This window comes from Narcine bancroftii, chromosome 3, assembly GCF_036971445.1.
Source record: "Narcine bancroftii isolate sNarBan1 chromosome 3, sNarBan1.hap1, whole genome shotgun sequence".
Classification (NCBI taxonomy): Eukaryota; Metazoa; Chordata; class Chondrichthyes; order Torpediniformes; family Narcinidae; genus Narcine; species Narcine bancroftii.
The window spans coordinates 219,919,483-219,943,865 of NC_091471.1; the positions used below are offsets into that span (position 1 = coordinate 219,919,483).

General features: G+C 45.1%; 1 protein-coding gene across 2 annotated transcripts in view; it reads left to right on the forward strand.

Moving 5' to 3' along the window:
* LOC138758141 (calcium uniporter protein, mitochondrial-like) overlaps positions 1–24,383 on the forward strand; it is a 143,572-nt gene that overhangs the window by 75,540 nt on the left and 43,649 nt on the right. For both annotated transcript variants that reach the window (XM_069926654.1, XM_069926655.1), the window contains exon 2: positions 15,516–15,591. In XM_069926654.1, coding sequence (XP_069782755.1) covers positions 15,516–15,591 — 76 coding nt within the window. The remainder of the gene's footprint in view (positions 1–15,515; positions 15,592–24,383) is intronic.

The following is a 24,383-nucleotide window of genomic DNA, read 5'->3' on the forward strand; positions in this document are numbered from 1 at the left end:
GAAGCATTTAATTTGCATTGTTTTAGTAGGTAAACACGGAGCTCTCTCCTCTTAAAACACTAGGCCTTTTCACCGCAGTGTAAAGTGAAGATTCTCCGGGAAATTTTCCCGGGAACCCTCCCGTGAACCTGCGGGGTGAAAAGGTCATCCTGGTAATTTTAAATGGGTCTATGGCCCTACTTCGTAGGTAGGGCTGTACCCCCAGAAAATCTTCCTGGACCACCCTTTCTTGCAGTGCGAAAAGGCAAATGAACAAGCAGGGAAGCCTCGTGACATCAGCGCTTGTGTTCTGTGTCATGTCGGCAATTAAAATTAAAAGATATTTAACACCAGAGAACAGTGGGCCTCTTCGGTGTGTCGCAACAGCAGCCCAATGCGGGATGAATGGCCACCCTCGTTAACCATAACCCCTCGCGCAGCTGGATTTCCCAGAGTGGTTCCAGTGGCAGGCGAATGAAGGACTGATGGGCGGGGGTGGGGGTAGGGGGTGAATTTACACCTGTGAGTGTGTAACACGCCATCGGTTGGGGGCGGGGGCAGTCCACCCCCAAATTGCTGAGGAGGGAGGGAGAATTCCTGGGAATTTGGACCGCGGTGTGAAAGGCCTGGGAGGTTCTGAATTCTCGGGAATTTCACTGAGGCAATGCAAGTTCACCACTCGCCTGCATTGTGAAAATGGTTATTGTGTTGTATTCAAGAGATGAATTTATATGACGTACGAATAAAACCATATGTATCGTGAATCCTATTTGGAACTTACTTAGTGCCTGAAGCGTTGAGTTGCACTAGTTGTTGACCCTTTAAATGGATACTGTTCTTACAAAGCTGGAGTATTTTTTTGCAACATCTTTCTGGGATCTATATATTATGTGCAGTTCTGGTTATTCATTAATAGGAAGGATGTTATTAAGATGGCAAGGATGCAGATAAGAGTCACCTGGGTGTTGCCTGGCCTGGAAGGCTTGAGTTGAAGCATTTTTCCACTGTAGTTTGGGAGGCTGAGGCTGAGGGGTGACCTTGAAGAGATGAACCACAAGATGTTTACATAAGATGAATGGTCACAGTCTTTTCCCCAGAGGACTAGAACTAGAATGGATTTAAATTGAGAAGGGACAGTGAGTACCGTATATTGAATAAGTTGGCAGAGGAAGCTGTAAAGGCTGGTACAAATTCATTGTTTACATTGAGATAAAAGGTTGGTGAAGGTTTAGAGAGATAATATCAGGCACGTCAGCACCCCTACTTCCTCAGGAATTTGCGGAGGTTTGGTATGATATTGGAAACCCTGTTAAATTTCTGCAGACCCTCCTTTTTTTTGACCCTCCTTGGCTTCAAGTGTGATGTGAAAGGATTGAAAGGTTGTGAACATTTGTTTAAAAAGGGAGGAAGGAATGTAATAAGTAATTAAAGACTAGTTAGTTAATTTTTTTTAATGTAGAGATGCAGCACAGTCATCGGCTCGTCTGGCCCAGAATTAGCGTTTTATTGTCATGAATATGCTACGAAATTTGTCGTTTTGCAGCAGTATTACAGTGAAAATATATCTATAGATTACATTAAAAAAATAAATTGGTGCAAAGAAGAGAAAGTGAGGTGGTTCATTGTCCATTCAGAAATCTGATGGCGTAGGGAAAGAAGCTGTCCTTGTACAATTGGGTGTTTGTCTTCCCGATAGAAGCAGTGAGGAGGGCATGGCCTTGTCACAGGGTCCTTGAAGGTAGAGGCTGCTCTCTTAAGATACCTTCTCTTGTAGATGTGGTTAAAAGAATGAAGTCTGATGCCTGTGATGGTGGTGCTGAGTTTACAACACTCTGTAGTCTTTTCCTGTCCTGTGCATTGGCTCCTCCATACAAGTCAGTAATGCAACCAGTCAGAATGCTCTCCACGGTATGACTATAGAAATTTGCAAGAGCCTTTGGTGACGCATCAAATCTCAAACTCCTCATGAAGTGTAGCCACTGATGACTGCATCAACATGGAGGGTCCAGGACAGATCTTCAGAGTTGTTGATACCCAGGAATTTGAATTCTTAACCTTTTCCACTGCTGACCCCTCAATGAGGGCTGATTTGTGTTCTGATTTTTAAAAAAATCTCCTGAAGTCTACAATTAGTTCCTTAGTTTTGCTTGCATTGAGTGCAAGGTTGTTGGTGTGACACCATTCAACCAGCTGATCTGCCTTACTCCTGTCTGCTTCCTCATTGCCGTCTGTTATTCTGCCGACCACCGTGGTGTCATTGGCAAATTTGGAATTGTGCCTGGCCACAGTCAGATTTTTATGGATGTCGAGCGAGTCGAGCAGTGGGCTAAGCTTGCATCCTTGAGAAGTGCCTGTGCCAATTGTCAGTGACTAGGAGATGCTGTTTCTAATTCGTACTGACCGTGGTCCCTCTGATGAGGAGGTCAAGGATCTAGCTGCAGATTCCACAAGCCCATGCTGCTCAAATATGCCCTCGTCACCAATGGGCCTACTAACCTCAGAAGTCTTTGGAATGTGGGAGGAACCTAGACCACTCGGAAGAAACCCATGTGGACACGGGAGGGGGGGGTAGGGGAAGGGGGAGGGCAATGTAGAAACTCCTTGAAGTCAGCGGCAGATTCAAATGCAAGTCGCTGGCACCGTTGCACTGACCAAGCTTCCCTAAATTTAGATGATGGGCAAATTTTGGAATCCATTTTTTTGGTATTGTATGAATCTGTTTTTAAAAGGACATGGATTAGTAAAATGAATATGGAGTCGTGGAAGCCTAGGAAAAATTCTGGGTTCCTGCAAAACATTCCTTTAGATAGCGCCGGAGGGGGTGGCTGACAGCTGCCTTTGAATCGTTACCAAAGGAAAAGTTTTCACTGGATCTTAAGTACATATGACAATAATAAATAAACACTTTTATTCACATTTTTGAAGAGGTAACAAGGTGGTTTGAAGACAGTACATTGTTGTAGTAAGCATTTTGACAAAATGTACTGGTGGGGGGGGGTTGAAGGTTAATTGGGTGGCACGGGGTCATGGTCCGAAATGGCCTGTTACTGTGCTGTGTCTAAATTTAAATTAAATAAAATTTTTAAAAAATTAAAAGTTTAATTTAATTTAAATTTAAATGTAAAGATCTCACGTAGAATGCTAATCAATAAAGTGAAAGAGGCAAATGAAGATTGGAGCCAAAATTGGCTTTGTCCCAAGAAGGGAGGTTGTTACCATGTTCTTTGACAGAGCCTGGCCATTTGTCCACTGTTTTTCACAATCTACATTCATGATTTAGACCTGCATTTAAGGGAGATAATAAAGACCTTTACTAATGATACAAAAATTGGACATGTGATTGAGCAACTTGTGGGCTGTGGCAAATGGAGTTTGATCCAGAGAAATGAGTTGAAACCATTTGGGGAGGTGCAACAAGACAAAGGAGAAAGCAATAATTAGGGAGACACTGACTGGTGTGGAAGAGCAAAACGTCCATGAAATGTATTCTCTAAGGTTGCCTGACAAGCTGATAGACTGGTTTGATAATAAGACATTGGTGATGTTTTCCTTTAGGATTGTTGTCAATAGTGTTTCTCACATGGACTTCACGGGATTTTACTCTTCGGTAGAGTCTCCTGACATCCCGGCAGTGGTCGATCACGCAGGAAAAACGAAAACCACAAATCTCCTTTTCTGACCACGAGCTATGTATGTAAAGAGGTGGGACATTGACCGCGATGTGGAACATGTACCACAACTGCGTTGACTGAATCCTGAATCATACACGCCTGACATGTCCTTCAAACAGAGGAAAATGGCTGTTGATCCCGAGGTGCTTTCAATGCTAGCGGTGACTATGTATTAGCAGGTTAATTTCATGCACATCATGCCTGACTCCATGACCTGTCTGATGCTGATAACTTAATGTCTGCTTTGAAAATTGCGCGCTGCAATGTCGTGCGCTTAATGCATCATTGCAGGTCATCTCGATGTTGTATTCATTAGCCCCTTGGTAGACTGCAGGCGTTCCGGTAAAATGACGAAGGATCTAGGAGGTAAAATGTCGGAATGGGAATGGCACCCTCATTCCCGTTCTGAGCTTTTTACACAGCATGTGTTCCAGGAAAATTGGAATAATTTCCTGGAACACAGTGTGTTTATAAAAAAAAAATGTTACCCAGAAGTTGAGGAGGAGGCTTAACTGCGGTTATGATTAGCCAAGATGGAGTAAATGAAAACGATCTATTTCTTTAAACAGAAGGGTCAAATCCAGAGGACATAGATTTCATGTAATTGATAGATTAAAGGCGAGATGAAATCGTACCTTTCCATCCAGAGAGTGGTTTGGGTCTGGAACTCATTGACTTTAAGTCTGGTTGAGGCAGGAAACCTCATCACATTTTAAAAGTACATGTATTTGGATGTGCACTTGAAGAACTTTGACCAGCGGGGTCTGTGGACCTGGTACTGGAAGACGGGGTGAGCTTGAGAAGCTCTTTGTTGACTGGAGCTCTCATGATGGAATAAATATGGCTGCATTTATGGCAAATATCAGGTGTTGACTCACACCATTTGCTGGAGGCATTCAGCTGCTTGAGCAGCATCAGTGAGAAGAAAAGAATTGTCAATATTTTGGGTTCAGAGGAGAGATTTCCACTGGAACCAGCAGAAGGTGGGAGGTGTTGGACAGGGGCCAGTGGGGAATTGGTGAACCAGGGAACGATCAATATTGTGACATTTGTGTATAAATCACTATACGCAGGTATTGTGGTTGAATAATGATACCTTGGATCAAACAGAACAGCCTCCATTCAGGAGTTGGTAATGAGAAGCTGGTAAAATGATGAACCAGGGAAATGATTAGTAATGGGCCCTGCTGGGATGTTAGATCAGCTGAATCATTTTGTGGATTACAGCAAACCTACCGTTAGAAATACTGCTGGGTTAATTCTGGAAAGGGAATGAAAAATTTGCTTTCTTCATTTTCAAACACTGCCCAACCATGTAGAGTCCATAGTACCATAGAATGCTACAGCACAGAAAACAGGCCATTCGGCCCTTCTAGGCTGTGCCAACCATTATTCCACTAGTCCCATTGACCTGCTCCCATTCCATAACCCTCCAGGTCTCTCCCATCCATGTATCTATCCGATTTATTCTTAAGACTCAAGATCGAGCCTGCATTCACCACATCAGATGGCAGCCCATTCCACAATCCCACCACTCTTGAGTGAAGAACTTTCGCCTAATGTCCCCCCTAAACCTTTCCCATTTCAGCTTAAAACTACGACCTCTCGTATTTATCTAAGTGTAAAAACACAAGTCGCATCCACTCTGTCTATATCTCTCGTAATCTTGTAAATTGCTGATTAAGCCACTTACACCAAAAATTGTGCATATTCATATGCAGACAAAAATATAGCTGAATCCACAAAGTGGAAGGGACATTTTGGTCTCTGTATTTAGTTTCATGTGCATAAAAATGACGACACTGATACTCAAGAGTTTGAAGTTCTTTTAGAAATTGTTTATACGTACTTATTCGGCACCTATAGGGATTGGTAGATGCTGGATAAGTGGATTTTACTTGCTGCTACCACCACAAGTCCCAGCAGTCCGTTTCAGGCACTTACTACTCTCTATGTAAAAATATTTGGCCCGCACATCTTCTTGAGCATTCCTCCCCCTCACCTTAAACGTGTGTGACACTCTTATCCTGGGGTAAAGATTCTGTCTGACCAAAACTCGGCTTCTGATATACTCTTGTACAATTTTTAAAAAATTCACACTGTGAACCATATCAATCAAAATACATACAAACATTTCCCTCTTAAATATACAGAGTGGCATTTTGCCCCCTCCCTTCCCTTCCCCTTCCCAACCCCTCCAAACCCATTTTTATAGACAGTTGTTTGAGGTTGACTCTGCTAAATGTCTGGTAAACGGTGAGTGACAAGATGCTGATATAAACAGCAGCTTGTGAATTTCAATAGGATGTTAACTTGCCTGCATTTTGTCACAAGGCCACGAGATGACATGAACTTTTGGGATGCGCAAAAGCACTGCTATATCTGATGGAGCAGCACTGCCAGTCAGATACGATCCATCCAAGTCTGGGATGGTGATTAGTGGTGTGATATGACTCCCACATATCCATCGGGCACACTGAACTCAAAACGGTCAACCAGTTTACCTACCTCGGCTGCACCATTTCATCTGATGCAAGGATCGACAAAGAGATAGACAACAGACTCGCCAAGGCAAATAGCGCCTTTGGAAGACTACACAAAAGAGTCTGGAAAAACAACCACCTGAAGAAACACACAAAGATCAACGTGTACAGAGCCGTTGTCATACCCACGCTCCTGTTCGGCTCCGAATCATGGGTCCTCTACCGGCATCACCCACGGCTCCTAGAACGCTTCCATCAGCGTTGTCTCCGCTCCATCCTCAACATTCATTGGAATGTTCACCAACATCGAAGTACTCGAGCTGGCAGAGTCCGCAAGCACCGAATCCATGCTGCTGAAGACCCAACTGCGCTGGGTGGGTCACGTCTCCAGAATGGAGGACCATCGCCTTCCCGAGATCATGTTCTATGGTGAGCTCTCCACTGGCCACCGAGACAGGTGCACCAAAGAAGAGGTACAAGGACTGCTTAAAGAAATCTCTTGGTGCCTGCCACATTGACCACTGCCAGTGGGCTGATATCGCCTCAAACCGTGCATCTTGGCGCCTCACAGTTCGGCGGGCAGCAACCTCCTTTGAAGAAGACCGCAGAGCCCACCTCACTGACAAAAGGCAAAGGAGGAAAAACCCAACACCCAACCCCAACCAACCAATTTTACCTTTCAACCGCTGCAACCGTGCCTGCCTGTCCCACATCGGACTTGTCAGTCACCAACGAGCCTGCAGCAGACGTGGACATACCCCTCCATAAATCTTCGTCCGCGAAGCCAAGCCAAAGAAAGAAGAGGAGAAAAAAGAAAGAATGATGACATCTCCCTCCTTTTTGTTCTCGTGCTGGCATAACCTTCACTTTTCATTCCGAAGACATGCGGGGTTAGGAGGTTAATTGATCACATGGGTGTAATTGGGTGGTGCAGGCTCGTGGGCCAGAAGGGTGCTGTGTCTCTAAATAAATTACTTGTTTATAAGAATATTTAGATTATGAATCCTTTTGCATTGGAGAGGCTTATCCAAACATTAGTGAAAAAATAACTGAGAAGCATTGTTGTAGCTTGGCATGTCAACGTGTTGGTTGAATTCCTGGTTAAAAAAAAGGCACTATAATTCTTTTGCATATTATGTTTATATATAAATTTAAGGGCCTTTATCATTCTTTAGCTTTGTCTTCCAACTTAAAAGTGATGTTTGACAGTGCAAATACTCCCTTGTTTTTGCAATTGTTTTTCATTATATTAGGAGTAATTCAAATGCAATTTCAAGTTAACAGGAACATGCGAGAGAAAGAGGGAGGTGGTCTCACTCTCTCTCGCTCTCTCTGTCCCTCTTTGTCTCTGTCTCGCTCTGTCTCATTCTCTCTTTTTTCTCTCTCCCTCTGTCTCCATCTCTGACTTGCTAAAATGTATCAGTACAATCTCCATAGTACCTTGCATGTTATTAGTTTCAAGAATTGAAAATTGTAATCCAGAAAAGAAGAATATTATATGAACATTTCCAGTGACTGTAATTTTTCATGATGACTTGACATGATACATTGGAACCAAGAGCCCTCCACATGGTCATTTTATTTTATTCCATAGGACGAGATCCTTTTTTTAAAAGTTATAATTTGGCCTGCTGCATTGGGATGTTGGTACAGAATTGTGCAACTAATTGAGTATGTAACAGACAGTGAGCCAATGCCGTAACGAGCATCTCTCCACGACAGTGGTGGAAGAAGTAAGCACAGTGCTGCCCTTTTGGGATCAAAACTTTATTTCCACATGTGTGGAATTATAATTGTTGTAAATTAGATGACTCAAAGTAGAGTTGGAGGACTCCATGGGTCGAGCTGCATCTGTGGGAGAAAAAAAGGATGGTCTACATTTTGGTGCAGAATCATTCATCAAGTCTGAGAGGGGTGAGGGGCCAGTATCATGAGGAGAGGGTGGGAAGAAATGAATAGGGGCCACTAGGGGTGTAGTGAACTTGGGGGGGGGGTGATGTGGAGATCGGGGGTGGGGTTCACTGACAGGTGGGGGCAGATAATTGACAGGTGCCAGACAAAGGGTGAGAGATGCAAGAGGAAAAAGCAGTTAAAACATAGAAAATCACAGCACAGTTCAGGCCATTCAGTCCATGATATTGTGCCAACCCATATATACAGTACCTACCCCCCAAAAAAACCCTCTCTAGCTCATAACCCTCTATTTTTCTTTCATCCATGTGCCTGTCTCGGAGTCCATGAAATGCTCCCAATGTTTCAGCCTCCACTACCATCCCTGGCAACTCTCTGTGTAAAACAAAAACTTACCCCTAATGTCTCCCCTAAACTTTCCTCCCTTAACTTTGTACATATGTCCTCTGGTGTTTGCTACTCCTACCTTAGGAAACAGGTGCTGGCTGTCCACCTTATCTACGCCTCTCAGAATTTTGTAAACCTCAATTAAGTCACCTCTCATCCTTCTTCACTCCAAAGAGAAAGTCCCAGCTCTGCTAACCTTGCCTTATATTTTCCAATCCAGGCAACATCCTGGTTAATCTCCTCTGCACCGTTTCCAGAGCTTCCACATCTTTCCTGTAATGAGCTGACAAGTACGGGATACAATACTCTAAGTTCAAGTTCTGATTTATTGTTGGAGTACGTACATGACATCACATACAACCCTGAGATCCTTTTTCCTGTAGGTGAGACAGAATTACCACTTATTGGTAGTATGAAATAAACTGTACCCACCAACACATGTAAACAAATAAAGAAATGTAAACAAACTATGCAATACAGAGAGAGAAAAAAAACAATAAAGTGCAAAAGTAAGAGTGCTTAAATGAGTCCATGATTGCGTCTGTTTTTGAGGAGTCTGATAGAGGAGGGGTAGCAGCTGTTCCTGAACCTGGTGGTGTGAGTCTTGTGACACCGACCACTTCCCTGATGGTAGCAGCGAGAACAGAGCATGTTTTGTGTGGTGTGGATCGCTGCTGCTGTCCGACGGCAGCTTTTCCTCTAGGTGTTCTTGATGGTGGGGAGGGCTTTGCCTGTGATGCCCTGGGCTGTCTCCACTACCCTTTGGAGGGCTTTCTGCTCAGGGGTATTGGTGTCCAGACCGTGATGCAGCGGTCAGCACATTTTCCACCACACCTCTGTAGAAAATTGCCAGGGTTTAGGATGTCATTTAAAAACATTTTCTTTTAGACATACAGCACGGTTACAGGCCATTGCTGTCCAATTTGCACTTCCTTAACCAGCACCACCCAGTATGTTTTGAACAGTGGGAGGAAACTGGAGAAAACCCACGCAGACACAAGGAGTACATACAAACTCCTAACTGACAAGGCAGAATTAGAATCCCATTCCAGTTCCAATCGCTGGAGGTGTAAAGGTGTTGCACTAACCTCCACGCCAACTGTGCTGCCCATACCCAGCCTCCGCAAACTCCTGAGGAAGTAGAGGCGCTGACGAGCTTTCTTCACGATGTTATTAGTGTGTTGGGTCCATGAAAGACCCTCCAGGATAGTGACACCCAAGAACCTAAATTTGTTCACCCTCTCCACCTCTGATCCCCCAATGATCTCTGAATCATACACCTCTGGTTTTCCCCTCTTGAAGTCAACAATCAGCTCATTAGTTTTTGGTGACATTGAGTGCGAGGTTGTTGTTGGTGCACCATTCATCCAAGCTTTCAATCTCCCTCCCATGTGCTTACTCATCGCCCCTTTTTATACAACCCATTCCCCTGATATTATCAGCGAATTTGTAGATGGTGTTTTTGTCTTGCCGAGCTGCACACTCAGAAGTATATAAAAGGGGGCTAGGAATGCAGCGCTGTGGTTTTCCTTTACTGATGGAGATTGTGGAGGAGATGTGGTCACTGATTGTGGTCTGGACGTTAGGAAATCCAGGATCCAATTCCACAGTGGGGTGTCGAATCCCAGGTTTTGGAGTTTGCTGATCAGTTTGTGAGGGATGATGATGTTGAATACTGAACTGTCGTCGGTAAAGGACATCCTGATATATGCATCTTTACTGCCCAGGTGTTCCAGAGCTTTGTGTAGAGCCAATGAGTTGGCATCTGCCGAAGACCTGTTGCTATAATAGGCAAATTGGAACGTATCCATGTTGCTGCTCAGACAGGAGCTGATATGCTTCAGTACCAGCCTTCAAAAGGCTTCATCACTGTTGATGTGAGTACCACTGGTCAAGTCATTTAGGAAGGTTTCCACCAGTGTGGTCTCACCAGAGATTTATAAAGCTGCAACATTACTTCTTGACTCCTGAACTCAACCCCCTCCATTAATAAAGCCCAGCATACCATAGGTCAATGGTCCTCAATCTTTTTTTTCCACTCATGTACCATAGTTGCTCTCTGGTTAGTAAGGATTTACTTGAGGTAGTATGTAAGTGGAGAGGAAAAAAGAAGATTGTGCCATAGGTGGAGAAAGACGCTAGGTATTCATGGCGAAGTAGTGAACCTGATTCGACAATGGCTGGACGGGAGAAACCAGAGAGTAGTGGTGGATGATTGCTTCTCAGACTGGAGCCCTGTGACCAGTGCTGTGCCTCCGGGACCGGTACTGAGACTATTGGTATTTGTCATCTATATCAATGATCTGGATGATAATGTGGTAAATTGGATCAGCAAATTTGCAGATGACAAATTTGGAGGTGTTGTGGACAGCGAAGAAGGTTTTCAAATCTTGCAGAGGGATCTGGACCAGTGGGAAAAATTGGCTAAAAAATGGCAGATGGAATTTAATGCAGACATGTGTGGGGTGCTGCATTTTGGAAAGCCAAGAAAGGATGACCACAGTAAATGGTTGGGCACTGAGGAGTGTAGTAAAACAGAGTTACCTGGGAATACAGGTACACAATTCCCTGAAAGTGGCGCCACAGGTGGATAGGGTCGGAACGAGAGCTTTTGGCACATTGGTCTTCATCTCTCAAAGTACTGAGTACATGAGTTGGGGATATTATGGTAAAGTTGTACAAGACATTGGTATTTGTCATCTATATCAATATGTGAAGTTTTGGTCAACTAACTGCAGGAAATATATCATTAAGATAGAAAGAGTGCAGAGAAGATTTACTAGGATATTGCCTGGACTTCAGGAACTGAGTTACAGGGAAAGGTTAAACAGGTTAGGACTTTATTCCATGGAGTGAAGTAGAATGACAGGAGATTTGATTGAGATATTTAAAATTACGAGGGGGATAGACAGAATAAATATAGACAGGCTTTTTCCACTGAGGGTATGTGAAATACAAACCAGTGGATATGGGTTAACGGTGAAAGGGGAAAGTTTAGGGGGAAGAGTGGTGGGAGTGTGGGGCAAGCTGCCAGCTGAGGTGGTGAATGTGGGCTCAATTTTAACATTTAAAAATTTGGACAGGTACATGGAAGAGATATGGGCTATGGACTGGGCGCAGGGGAGTTGGACTAAGCAACAAAAAAAAACCGGTTCATCACAGTCTAGAAGGGTTGAAATGCTTGCTTCTGTGCTGTAGTATTCTATGGTTCCAAGATGAGTTGTATGGGGTGTGGTTGGAGCTGTAGAGGGGTGATCAGTGGAGACAAAGGCCTCCCGTGCAGGAATAATGAAAGCTATGAAGGGAGTGACAAAGGACAAATTGGATCGGATGGCACCAAAGGAGGGGTAGGGGGTGTGATCCTGTCAGTGAAATGTGGATGGAGGAGGATGGAACCAAAAAGAAGAGAGGATGATGAGAATGTGTGGGGGTGTGTAAGGAAGGGGACAAAAATTGAGGAGCTGAGTGCAGAGGAGAAAAGGTTAGAAATTACTCGCAAGAAGAAGGAGGGGACGCCTTACACAAAACTGGAAAATTCTGTGTCCTTATAATAGACTGCCCAGATGGTATATAGTGTTGTTCCTGCAGTTAACAGTGAGCCTCCCTCTAGCAGTGGATGGACAGGTCGCTGTGGGAATGGGAAAGGGAATTGATATGGCAGCAACGGAGAGCTGACCCTATAAGAGTTTATAAAATCATGTGGGGGTTTAGATAAGGCAAATGGTCACAATCTTTTATCCCAGGTTAGGGGAATCTAAAACTAGAGATGTTAGGATTCAGGAGTGTGGAGAAATATTTTTAGGGACATATTTTTCCACACAGGGGGTGATTGGTACCTGGAATGAGCTGCTAGAGGATGCTGCAGGGGTGGGTGCAATTACAGCATTTAGAGAATTTGAACTGCTATAAGGAAAGGAAAGGTTTCAAGGGATGTGGGCCAAATACAGTGAAGGCAAATGGAATGAGCTGAGGTGGACAAGGGGCCTATTTCCAAGCTTTGTAACACAATGCTCAGTCACTACATAGCCAAACACCCAAGGACTCGTCCAGCCGAGAGCCCAGAAGTGAGGTGAGCAGTGTGGCAGTCAGATCCCTCTAGAAGGACAACTGCAAAGAGCACCTCATTCTGGGAGGCCAAGGAAGATCTCCACTGCTGATGACAGAAGAATTCTCATCATAATGAAGAAGAATCCCCAAATATATGTCTGGCAGATCAGAACGACCCTTCACGAGGCAGGAGTGTTCGTGATGACTATCCGCAGAAGACTTCATGAACAGAAATACAGATGTAAAACTGTGGAGCAAAGGGAAAAAAGTGTCTTTATCCCAAACATTCTGGAGGGAACTGTATAACAACGTAGAAAGAAACTCCGCGTGTGCAATCTGGAGTTCAGTCGAGTGAGAGGTGATCTCAATGAAACGTACAGACTTGAGTACTCAACGGGGTGGATGCAAGTTTGAATGGCTGGAATCAGTGGCCACAGTCTCAAAATGAGGAGTCGACCTGTCGAAACTGAGATAAGCAGAAATTTCTTCATCCAGAGAGTGCTGAATCTTTGGAACTCACAGCCTGAGAGCTGGGGAGGCTCTGTCATTTAGCTCCATCAAGACAGATTGATAAATTCGAGGATGTTAGGGAAGTCAAGGGACATACAGATTAAAGATCAGCTGTGGTTGCATTGTATAGCAAAGCTGCTGTGAGCGGCTTAATAGTTGTTTCCTATTTTTGATGTTTTTCTGTTCTGATCATTTATCAAGTTCAAGTTTATTATCATCAGACAATTGTGTAAGTACAACTGGATGAAACAGTGTTCTTCAGTTCTTAGTGTAAAAACCAGCAAAGATACATATAGACATAGGACACATTCACAAGAGATTGACATGCAGTATGTATATAAAATAAATAAAAATTGTTAAATACGTAGTAGAGTCTTGGAGGGTTTGTATGAGCAGTTCATCAGTCGTTCAGCAATCTCATTACCCATGGGAAGAAGCTGTTCCTCAACCTGGTGGTTCTGGCTCTGATACTCCTGTATCTTTCCTGACGGGAACAGCTGAAAGATTCCATTGTACGGGATGGAGGGAGTTCTCAATGATTTTGTGCGCCCTTTCAGACAACGATCCTGGTAGATCACATTGATGGGGAGGGGAGCCGAGTGGGAGACCCCAGTGATCCTCTCTGCTTTTGTTATGGTTCTGTGGATTGACCTTCAATTCAATGCTCTACAGCAACCGTACCACACTGTGATGAAGCCAGCCAGGGTGCTCTTGATAAAGCTCTAGAAAGTTGACAGGATGGTGGCCGATAGTCTTGTTTGTCTCTGTCTTCTCAGGAAGTGCAGTCGCTGTTGCGCCTTCCTGACAAGCAAGGAGATGTAGAGTGAACAGGATAGGTCACTAATTAAGTTAACTTCAAGGAACTACTTGGTGCTCTTCACTCTGTAGTGGAGGGTGGTTGTTCTTAGTCTTCCTGATGCCCACAATCATCTCCTTTTGACTTGTCCACCTTGAGACTCGGGTTGTTATTCTCGCACCATAACACAAAGTTTTCCACCTCTTCTCTGCAATGTGACTCATTGATGATGAGGCCAATAAGTATTGTGTTATCTGCAAACTTGATGACACTATTGGATCTGGTGTTGCTGTCATGGGTCGGGACCGTGAACAGGAGTGAGCTGGGTACACAACCCTCAGGTGCACCAGTGCTCAGCGTGACGGCGCTCAACGTTCTGCTGCAGACCCGGACACCGTGATGGCGCTTAACGTTCTGCTGCAGACCCAGACAGCGTGACGACGCTCAATGTTCTGCTGCAGACCCGGACAGCGTGACGGCGCTCGATGTTCTGCTGCAGACCCGGACAGCGTGACGGCGCTCGATGTTCTGCTGCAGACCCGGACAGCGTGACGGCGCTCGATGTTCTGCTGCAGACCCGGACAACGTGATGGCGCTCAACGTTCTGCTGCAGACCTGGACAGCGTGACAGCGCTCGATGTTCTGCTGCAGACCCGGACAACGTGATGGCGCTCACTGTTCTGCTGCAGTCCTGGACAGCGTGACGGTGCTCAATGTTCTGCTGCAGACCCGGAAAGCGTGACGGCGGTCGATGTTCTGCTGCAGACTCGGACAACGTGACGGCGCTCAACGTTCTGCTGCAGACCTGGACAGCGTGACGGCGCTCAACGTTCTGTAGACCCGGACAGATTGTGGTCTTTCTGTTAGTTTTAAAAAAAGGCAGCCAGTTAATTACTTTTCTAGATTTGGGCAAAACTGTTAAACTGTCAAAGGGACTTCTGAGAGTTTGGGAAATATTCAAATATACTTTTCAATTGAAAACTGAAAACTGAAAATACTTTTAGCTAGAGTAGATTGGACCCATTCAGGTGTGCTGCAATGGTGTGCACTCAACAACTCCAAAAAAGCACCAAATTCATTTAAAGCATTTTGAAAGCCCATTTTTACTACTTACCTTGAAAGAAACAGTGAGTAAATTCTTGGTCCTTTTCCCCAGGGTAGATGATTCAAGAACATCGAGGTTCAAGATGAGAGGGGAGAAATGTAAGAGGGATCTGAGGGTTGACATTTTCAATCAGGGCCATCCATGCCTGGAATGGGCTGCCAACGTAAACTGTAGTAGTGGCATAATTCTGGCAAGCAAAAGACAATTCGACTGATTCATTTGTAGGAAGGGCTTTGAAGGATATGGTGTAAATGGGGCTATCCCAGAATGCCAACTTAGGCAGCATGGTCAAGTTGGGGCAAGGACTTGTTCCGTGCTGTATGATTCTGTGACTGGCAGAGACACAGTATAATGCACCATAGTGCATACGAAAAGGGGTTATGACATGACTGCTTTTTTAATTAGTTTGTGATTATCTTGGCCATTGTAAAGTGATGATGGTAGCTGCTGCGTGCAATACGTTGGGATTAAAAAGAAGCCAATTTAATGATTGCAAATGGGTTACTGTCCCGCCATCACTCTATCTAAATTGTCAGTGACCGAAGTCCACTCTAATCCTCAATGCTGAGAGTTTATTCTTTAATGTTCATTCTATCTTGCCTCTATCTATCTTTTGTGTTCTGCAGCAAAAGGGCTCACAATCGTGCTTCTCTCCAAGACAATGTGCCGTGACTTTTTACAATACCCTAGTTTCGTCTGATGGTAAGTCAATCGTACATTTTAATGATTTTATGAGTTTGTATCTTATTGCAGCGTTATAATTGTTGACCATGGTGAAAACAACTGGCCAAAAGACGGCTGCCTTGCTCTTGTAATAATCTTGTTGTTTATTTTAGGAGCCAGTGACTTAAAAGACTTCTTTATTACAAATAAAGAATCCCTACTGTTACTGATGCAATCCCAAATGCTTAATCTAGAGGAGAAAAATGGCGACACTGCCAGAGCAGCTGTAAAGACAGGGCTGCCGCTGGTGCGGACCTAGGGGTGGGGAGAGAGACACAGTGTTTCTCCAAAGGATTTAACCGTCTGGTCCTAATGCCAGCAGCTATGTACAGGCTTAAAATGGCTGGCTAGAGGAACTTAGGGAATTTTGCAAGTGATATTTTACAACCTCGGAGGTGTGTGCCCAAGATGACAGTGCCTCTACTCGCTAGTGGCCACGAGGGGGGTTGCAGTCTCCAGGGGAGCAGGGCACCAGAAATGGTGAGAACACTCCAAGTTGTGAAGGAGAAGCAGAAATGACCACCCTACTGGATGGTGACTGCGGCAGCAAATCAGCAAGATGCTCAGCGGCTGAAGGACCCACACAGGCTGCGGGCAACTTGCAGTCGTGGGACACGCAAGGACTGTGGGCTGCTGGAGATGGGCTCACGGGAACCAGGTATCAGAGCCGGGATTCAAGAGGGTGCTGAGGGCAAGAAGGGCTCCTGAAGGAGCCTCAGGCACTAAATGTTGGAGGTTTGCATCTGGAGCTCGGACTGCCAACGATAGAACAGGAACCTGTGGTGCTGCAGAGGCTACAGGAACACTGGAGGAAAATCATGGACTCTCCATGACTCTGAAAGGACTGTATTTTGTTTCTCTTTCTCTCGTACTGTAAGGGGCAACACTAATGGCGCCTGTCTGCCTTAATAATAAATGATTATTTATTATTCAATAATACTTTTTTTTTTCTTTGGCTTGGCTTCGCGGACGAAGATTTATGGAGGGGGTAAAAAGTCCACGTCAGCTGCAGGCTCGTTTGTGGCTGACCAGTCCGATGCGGGACAGGCAGACACGATTGCAGCGGTTGCAAGGGAAAATTGGTTGGTTGGGGTTGGGTGTTGGGTTTTTCCTCCTTTGCCTTTTGTCAGTGAGGTGGGCTCTGCGGTCTTCTTCAAAGGAGGCTGCGGCCCGCCAAACTGTGAGGCGCCAAGATGCACGGTTTGAGGCGTTAACAGCCCACTGGCGGTGGTCAATGTGGCAGGCACCAAGAGATTTCTTTAGGCAGTCCTTGTACCTTTTCTTTGGTGCACCTCTGTCTCGGTGGCCAGTGGAGAGCTCGCCATATAATAGGATCTTGGGAAGGCGATGGTCCTCCATTCTGGAGACGTGACCCATCCAGCGCAGCTGGATCTTCAGCAGCGTGGACTCGATGCTGTCGACCTCTGCCATCTCGAGTACCTCGATGTTAGGGGTGTGAGCGCTCCAATGGATGTTGAGGATGGAGCGGAGACAACGCTGGTGGAAGCGTTCTAGGAGCCGTAGGTGGTGCCGGTAGAGGACCCATGATTCGGAGCCGAACAGGAGTGTGGGTATGACAACGGCTCTGTATACGCTTATCTTTGTGAGGTTTTTCAGTTGGTTGTTTTTCCAGACTCTTTTGTGTAGTCTTCCAAAGGCGCTATTTGCCTTGGCGAGTCTGTTATCTATCTCATTGTCGATCCTTGCATCTGATGAAATGGTGCAGCCGAGATAGGTAAACTGCCAAAATGTTTGGCCTGGAAGTCAGCCTGAAGAAAACTGAGGTCCTCCATCAGCCAGCTCCCCACCATGACTACCAGCCCCCCAACATCTCCATCGGGCACACAAAACTCAAAACGGTCAACCATTCAATAATACACTGTACTATTAAATGACAATAAATAGTACAGTGTAGCCGCGCGCTACTTGAAGAAAGACACGCATTGGTGTGGTGAGGTTTAGCTCTGTTTTATTGGGACTGAAGACTGGCTTTTATACTGTTGGTGTCCCTGCCGTTTGCCCCATCAACTGACATCACTGCCCGCATAACAATAGCGGGTTTCCTGCGCACGGGCCCCCTTCTTGCCTTACAATGCCTTCTTCCCCGTGCGCTATCCCCTGGCCGATGGCTGTGCAGGACTTTGGGGACGCTGCCCCCCCCCCCCCCGATGCTGCCTTAGCCATACAACCGCCAATTCGCTTGCTGGGGCCAGTGCCGCTGCACCGTCTGTTGGCTCCCAGTTGCGCTTGGTGCCTGGAATGCTAGCCAACTGCTGCTGTGGTTTCCTGCTACAACAGAATAAATAATAGAACGGTGGGGGGTGGGGTAGAATGGCATTACTCATCAGGGAAAATATCACAGCTGCGCTCAGGCAGGACAAACCAGAGGACTCGTCCATTGAGGCTATAGGGGTGAAGCTGAAGAACAGGAGAGGTATGACATAGTCAATGAGAAATGGAGGAGCAAACCTGTAGAGAGGTAGCAGACAGCTGCAAGAAACCTCAGGTTATGATAGTAGGATAATGTAATTTTCCACATATTGACTAGTACTCACAAACTTTAAAAGGACGAGATAGCTTGGAGTTGTCAACCGTGTTCAAGAAAGTTTTCTAAGTCATTACTTAGAGGTACCAACTAGAGAGTGCAACACTGGATCTTCTATAAGGGAACGAGACAGGGCAGGTGACAGAAGTATGTGGAGGGGAACAAGTTGGGCTCAGTGATCATAATGCCGCTAGTTTCAAATTAATTATGAAGAAGGGGCTTCCAGCTGAGAAAGGTCAATTTTGAGAAAATGAGAAAGGATCTAAAATGCGTGGATTGGGATCATTTGTTTTCCGGTAAGGGAGTGGAAGGTAAGTGGGAGACCTACAAAAGTGAACAGGGTTTGCATGGTCCTGCTAGGGTTAAATGCAAAGTTAGCAGGGAGAGGGAACCTTGGATTTTGAGGGATATTGGGGATCTGGCTCGGAAGAAGAGCAAGGTGTATAACAGGTATAGGCAACATGGAGCAAAGGCGGTACATGAGGACTATAAATGATGCAAGAAAACCCTCAAAGAAATCAGGAGAGCTAAAAGAAGACATGAGGTATCTTTGACAGATAATGTGAAAGTAAATCCTAAGGGATTCTCTAACAGGTATATGGCAGAGGTCGACAGCATCGAGTCCACGCTGCTGAAGATCCAGCTGCGCTGGATGGGTCACGTCTCCAGAATGGAGGACCTTCGCCTTCCCAAGATCGTGTTATATGGCGAGCTCTCCACTGGCCACCGTGACAGAGGTGCACCAAAGAAAAGGTACAAGGACTGCCTAAAGAAATCTCTTGGTGCCTGCCACATTGACCACCGCCAGTGGGCTGATAACGCCTCAAACCGTGCATCTTGGCGCCTCACAGTTTGGCGGGCAGCAACCTCCTTTGAAGAAGACCGCAGAGCCTACCTCACTGACAAAAGGCAAAGGAGGAAAAACCCAACACCCAACCCCAACCAACCAATTTTCCCCTGCAACCGCTGCAATCGTGTCTGCCTGTCCCGCATCGGACTTGTCAGCCACAAACGAGCCTGCAGCTGACGTGGACTTTTTACCCCCTCCATAAATCTTCGTCCGCGAAGCCAAGCCAAAGATATTAAGAGCAAAAAGATAGTTAGGGACAAAATTGGTGCGATTGAAGATACGAGTGGTCGACTAGGTGCAGAGCCAAAAGAGATGGGGAGATTTAAATGGATATTTTTGCACTCAGGAAACTGGCACAGAATCTTGGGAAGTAAGGAAAACAAGCAGTGAGGTTATGGAACCCATAAAGATTAAAGAGGAGGATGTGCTTGCTGTCTTAAAGTAAATAAAGGTGGATAAATCTCCAGGGTTGACAAGATATCTAATCTAGATATCTCGAATCTAGAGGGATGCTAGGGTAGAAATTGCATGGGCTCTGGCAGAAAAACTTAAAATGTTCTTTGTTATGGGTGAGGTGCCAGAAGATTGGAGGGGAGCTCACGTTGTTCCCTTGTTTAAAAAGGCTCCAAAAGAAAACCTGGAAATTATAGGCCACTGAGCCTGACGTCAGTAGTAGGTAAATGATTGGAAGATGTTCTAAAGATTGAATATACCATTATTTGTATAGCCAACGTGGCTTTGTGCTTGGTAGGTCAAGTTTAACCAATCTTGTAGAGTTTTTCGAGGAGGTTACCAGGAAAGTTGATAAAGAAAAGGCTGTGGATGTTATCTACATGGATTTTAGTAAGTCCTTTGACAAGGTCCCGCATGGGAGGTTCATCAGGAAGGCTGGACGGGAAAAGCCAGTGAGTAGTCATGGATGTTTGCTTCTCATACTGGAGGCCTGTATCTAAGGGATCAGTGCTGGGACCATTATTGTTTCTCATCTATATGAATGATCTGGGTGATAATGTGGTAAATTGGATCAGTAAATATGTAGATGACACTATGATTGGAGGTGTTCCTTCTTAAAAATCTGGCAGTCTTATTTAGAGCATATAGGTACCTCAATTGTGCCAATGTAGGGTTATGATCGCTACTGGCTAACCAGTAGAGCTCTCTAAAGATTTTAACGCTGAGGTATTATCATGTCTCCATGTTTTACTATACTCACTGACAATGGGATTTTTTTTTTGTTTTTTCTTTGTTCTTTCTCTGTTTAATTGGACTTATTTTGAGGGGAATGGGTGGAGGGAGGGGTTCTCTTGATGTTTTTTATTTAATATGATTGTTGATTGTTAAATATAAATAAAATGTTATTAAAAAAGATTGGAGGAGTTGTGGACAGCGAGGAAGGTTTTCAAAGCTTGCAGAGGGATCTGGACTGACAAATGGCAGATGGAATTTAATGCAGACAGGTGTGAGGTATTGCATTTTGGAAGGACAAACCAAGAAAGGACATACACAGTAAATGGTAGGGAACTGAGGAATGTTGGTAAACAGAAGGATCTGGGAATACAGATACATAATTCCCTGAAAGTGGTGTCACAGGAGATAGAGCTTTTGGCATCTTGGCCTTCATATTGGCAGAAAAATGGTTTGGCACAGACTAGAGGCGCCTATTTCAGTGCTGTAATGTTCTCTGGTTTTATGGTTAGAACCATAGAGGCATAGAAAAGTACAGCACAGATAACAGACCATTCTGCCCTTGTAGTCTGTGCTGAAACATCATTCATTTAGTCCCATTGACCTGCACTCATTCCATAACCCTCCAGACCTCTCCCATCCATATATCTATCCAATTTATTTTTAAAATGTATGAGTGAGCCCTCATTTACCATGTCAGATGGCAGCTCATTTCACACTCCCTGAGTGAATAAGTTCTCCCTAAATCTTTCCCCTTTCACCCAAAAGCCATGTCCTCTCGTATTTATCTCTCCCAATCTAAGTGGAAAGAGCCTACTCACATTTACTCTGTCTATACCCCTCATAATTTTGTAAACCTCTATCCAATCTCCCCCCATTCTTCTACACTGCAAGGAATAAAGCCCCAACCTGTTTAATCTTTCCCTGTAATTCAACTCCTGAAGACCCGGCCACATTCTAGTAAACCTTCTCTACACACTTTCAGTCTTACTGATATCCTTTCTGTACTTTGGCGACCAGAACTGCACACAATACTCCAAATTTGGCCTCACCAATGTCTTATACAACTTCGTCATAACATCCCAACTCCAATACTCAAAACTTTGATTTATGAAGGCCAAGATGCCAAAAGCTGTCTTCACAACCCTGACTACCTGTGATGCCACTTTCAAGGAAATATGTATCTGTATTCCAAGATCCTTTTGTTCCTCCACACACTCCTTAGTGCCCTCCATTTACAATGTATGTCCTACCTTAGTTTGTCCTTCCAAAATGCAACACTTGTCTGCATTAAATTCCATCTGCTATTTTTCCAATTGGTCCAGATCCCTCTGCAAGCTTTGCAAACCTTCCTTGCTGTCCACAATACTTCCAATCTTAGTGCCATCAGCAAACTTGCTGATCCAATTTACCACATAATCATCCAGATCATGGATATAGACAACAAACAACAATGGTCCCAGCACCAATCCTTGAGGCCCGCCACTAATCACAGGCCTTCAGACTGAGAAGGAATCATCCACTACCACTCTCTGTATTCTCCCATTCAGCCAATTTCAAATCTACTTTACAACCTCTGCATGGATACTAGTGTCTGAACCTTCTGAACTAACCTCCCATGTGGGATGTTGTCAAAGGCCTTACTAAAGTCCATGTAGACAACATCCACAGCCTTTCCTTTATCAACTTTCTTGGTAACATCCTCAAAAAGAACTCTAAAAGATTTGTTAAACACAATCTACCACACACAAAGCCACGCTGACTATCCTTAATCAGCCCTTGGGTGCTGGGTAAACTTGTACCTCTCACTTTGTTTGTTTTAGATTGGTCACCGTGTTTGAGCTACCGAAAGAAAACAGACACACACACCGAGAGCACTTCAGTTTATACAAATCTTTATTACTAAATCTAAAGCTGAATTCAAACTACAATATGCAAGCTCTTCCCAATTATACTTATCAACGCCTGGACTGGTCCCGACTGCCAAAGAGAGGCAACGACCGCACACTTGTAGTGGGTTGTCTGGACGTCGGTAGCAACTTCTCCACCTCCCCCGACCGGGACGTTGGTTGGAGTCTAGAGGTTCTTGCTGAGAGATGTTGCCACCTCTCAGAGTCTCAAACTTCAGCAGTGGGACCATGGCTTATATTACCCAAAAATTGTTTACTCTTAGCTTATCTCTTTGAATAAATGATTTAATTATCTTCAAGCTCTCCTGACAGTCTGCGACCAACAAAAGACAACTGCATCTCTGGGCCTCATGGTGTAAATTAGATTATGTCTTCTGATGCAACTGCATCCCTTCTTGCATAATTCCGTGCTGTAATTGCTATGTTATGTTATGTTATAAGCTGGTCTTTTTCTCTCTTTGGCTTGGCTTCGCGGACGAAGATTTATGGAGGGGGTAAAAGTCCACGTCAGCTGCAGGCTCGTTTGTGGCTGACAAGTCCGATGCGGGACAGGCAGACACGGTTGCAGCGGCTGCAGGGGAAAATTGGTTGGTTGGGGTTGGGTGTTGGGTTTTTCCTCCTTTGCCTTTTGTCAGTGAGGTGGGCTCTGCGGTCTTCTTCAAAGGAGGTTGCTGTCCGCCAAACTGTGAGGCGCCAAGATGCACGGTTTGAGGCGATATCAGCCCACTGGCGGTGGTCAATGTGGCAGGCACCAAGAGATTTCTTTAGGCAGTCCTTGTACCTTTTCTTTGGTGCACCTCTGTAACGGTGGCCAGTGGAGAGCTCGCCATATAACACGATCTTGGGAAGGCGAAGGTCCTCCATTCTGGAGACGTGACCCATCCAGCGCAGCTGGATCTTCAGCAGCGTGGACTCGATGCTGTCGACCTCTGCCATCTCGAGTACCTCGACGTTAGGGGTGTGAGCGCTCCAATGGATGTTGAGGATGGAGCGGAGACAACGCTGGTGGAAGCGTTCTAGGAGCCGTAGGTGGTGCCGGTAGAGGACCCATGATTCGGAGCCGAACAGGAGTGTGGGTATGACAATGGCTCTGTATACGCTTATCTTTGTGAGGTTTTTCAGTTGGTTGTTTTTCCAGACTCTTTTGTGTAGTCTTCCAAAGGCGCTATTTGCCTTGGCGAGTCTGTTGTCTATCTCATTGTCGATCCTTGCATCTGATGAAATGGTGCAGCCGAGATAGGTAAACTGTTTGACCGTTTTGAGTTTTGTGTGCCCGATGGAGATGTGGGGGGGCTGGTAGTCATGGTGGGGAGCTGGCTGATGGAGGACCTCAGTTTTCTTCAGGCTGACTTCCAGGCCAAACACTTTGGCAGTTTCCGCAAAGCAGGACGTCAAGCGCTGAAGAGCTGGCTCTGAATGGGCAACTAAAGCGGCATCGTCTGCAAAGAGTAGTTCACGGACAAGTTTCTCTTGTGTCTTGGTGTGAGCTTGCAGGAGCCTCAGATTGAAGAGACTGCCATCCGTGCAGTACCGGATGTAAACAGCGTCTTCATTGTTGGGATCTTTCATGGCTTGGTTCAGCATCATGCTGAAGAAGATTGAAAAGAGGGTTGGTGCGAGAACACAGCCTTGCTTCACGCCATTGTTAATGGAGAAGGGTTCAGAGAGCTCATTGCTGTATCTGACCCGACCTTGTTGGTTTTCGTGCAGTTGGATAATCATGTTGAGGAACTTTAGACCATAAGCTGGTCTAAATCCTCCATAACAACACAACCTACTACGCACAAAGCCATGCTGACTATCCTTAATCAGCCCTTGAGTGTCTATACCTGATTCTCAGAACACCCTCCAATAATTTAACGACTACTGACGTCAGGCTCAATAGTCTGTCATTTCCTGGTTTACTTTTGGAGCCTTTTTTAAACAATGGAACAACTTGAGCTACTCTCCAATCCTCTGGCACCTCCCCCATGGATAAGAGCATTTTAAATCTTTCTCCCAGGCCCCATGCAATTTCTACATTTGTCTCCCTCAAGATCAGAGGGATTATCATGTCAGGCTCAGGGGATTTATCTGCCATTATTTGCAAGCACCTCCTCCTCTTTAATCTCTATATGTTCCATCCCACTACTGATTGTTTCCCTTCCTTATACATGATGCCAGTTTCCTGAGTAAATACTGATGCAAAAAAATTGTCTAAGATCTCGCCCATCTTGGGATGCTCCACACATAGTTGACCACTCTGATCCTCTAGGGGACCAATTTTGTCCCTTATTATCCT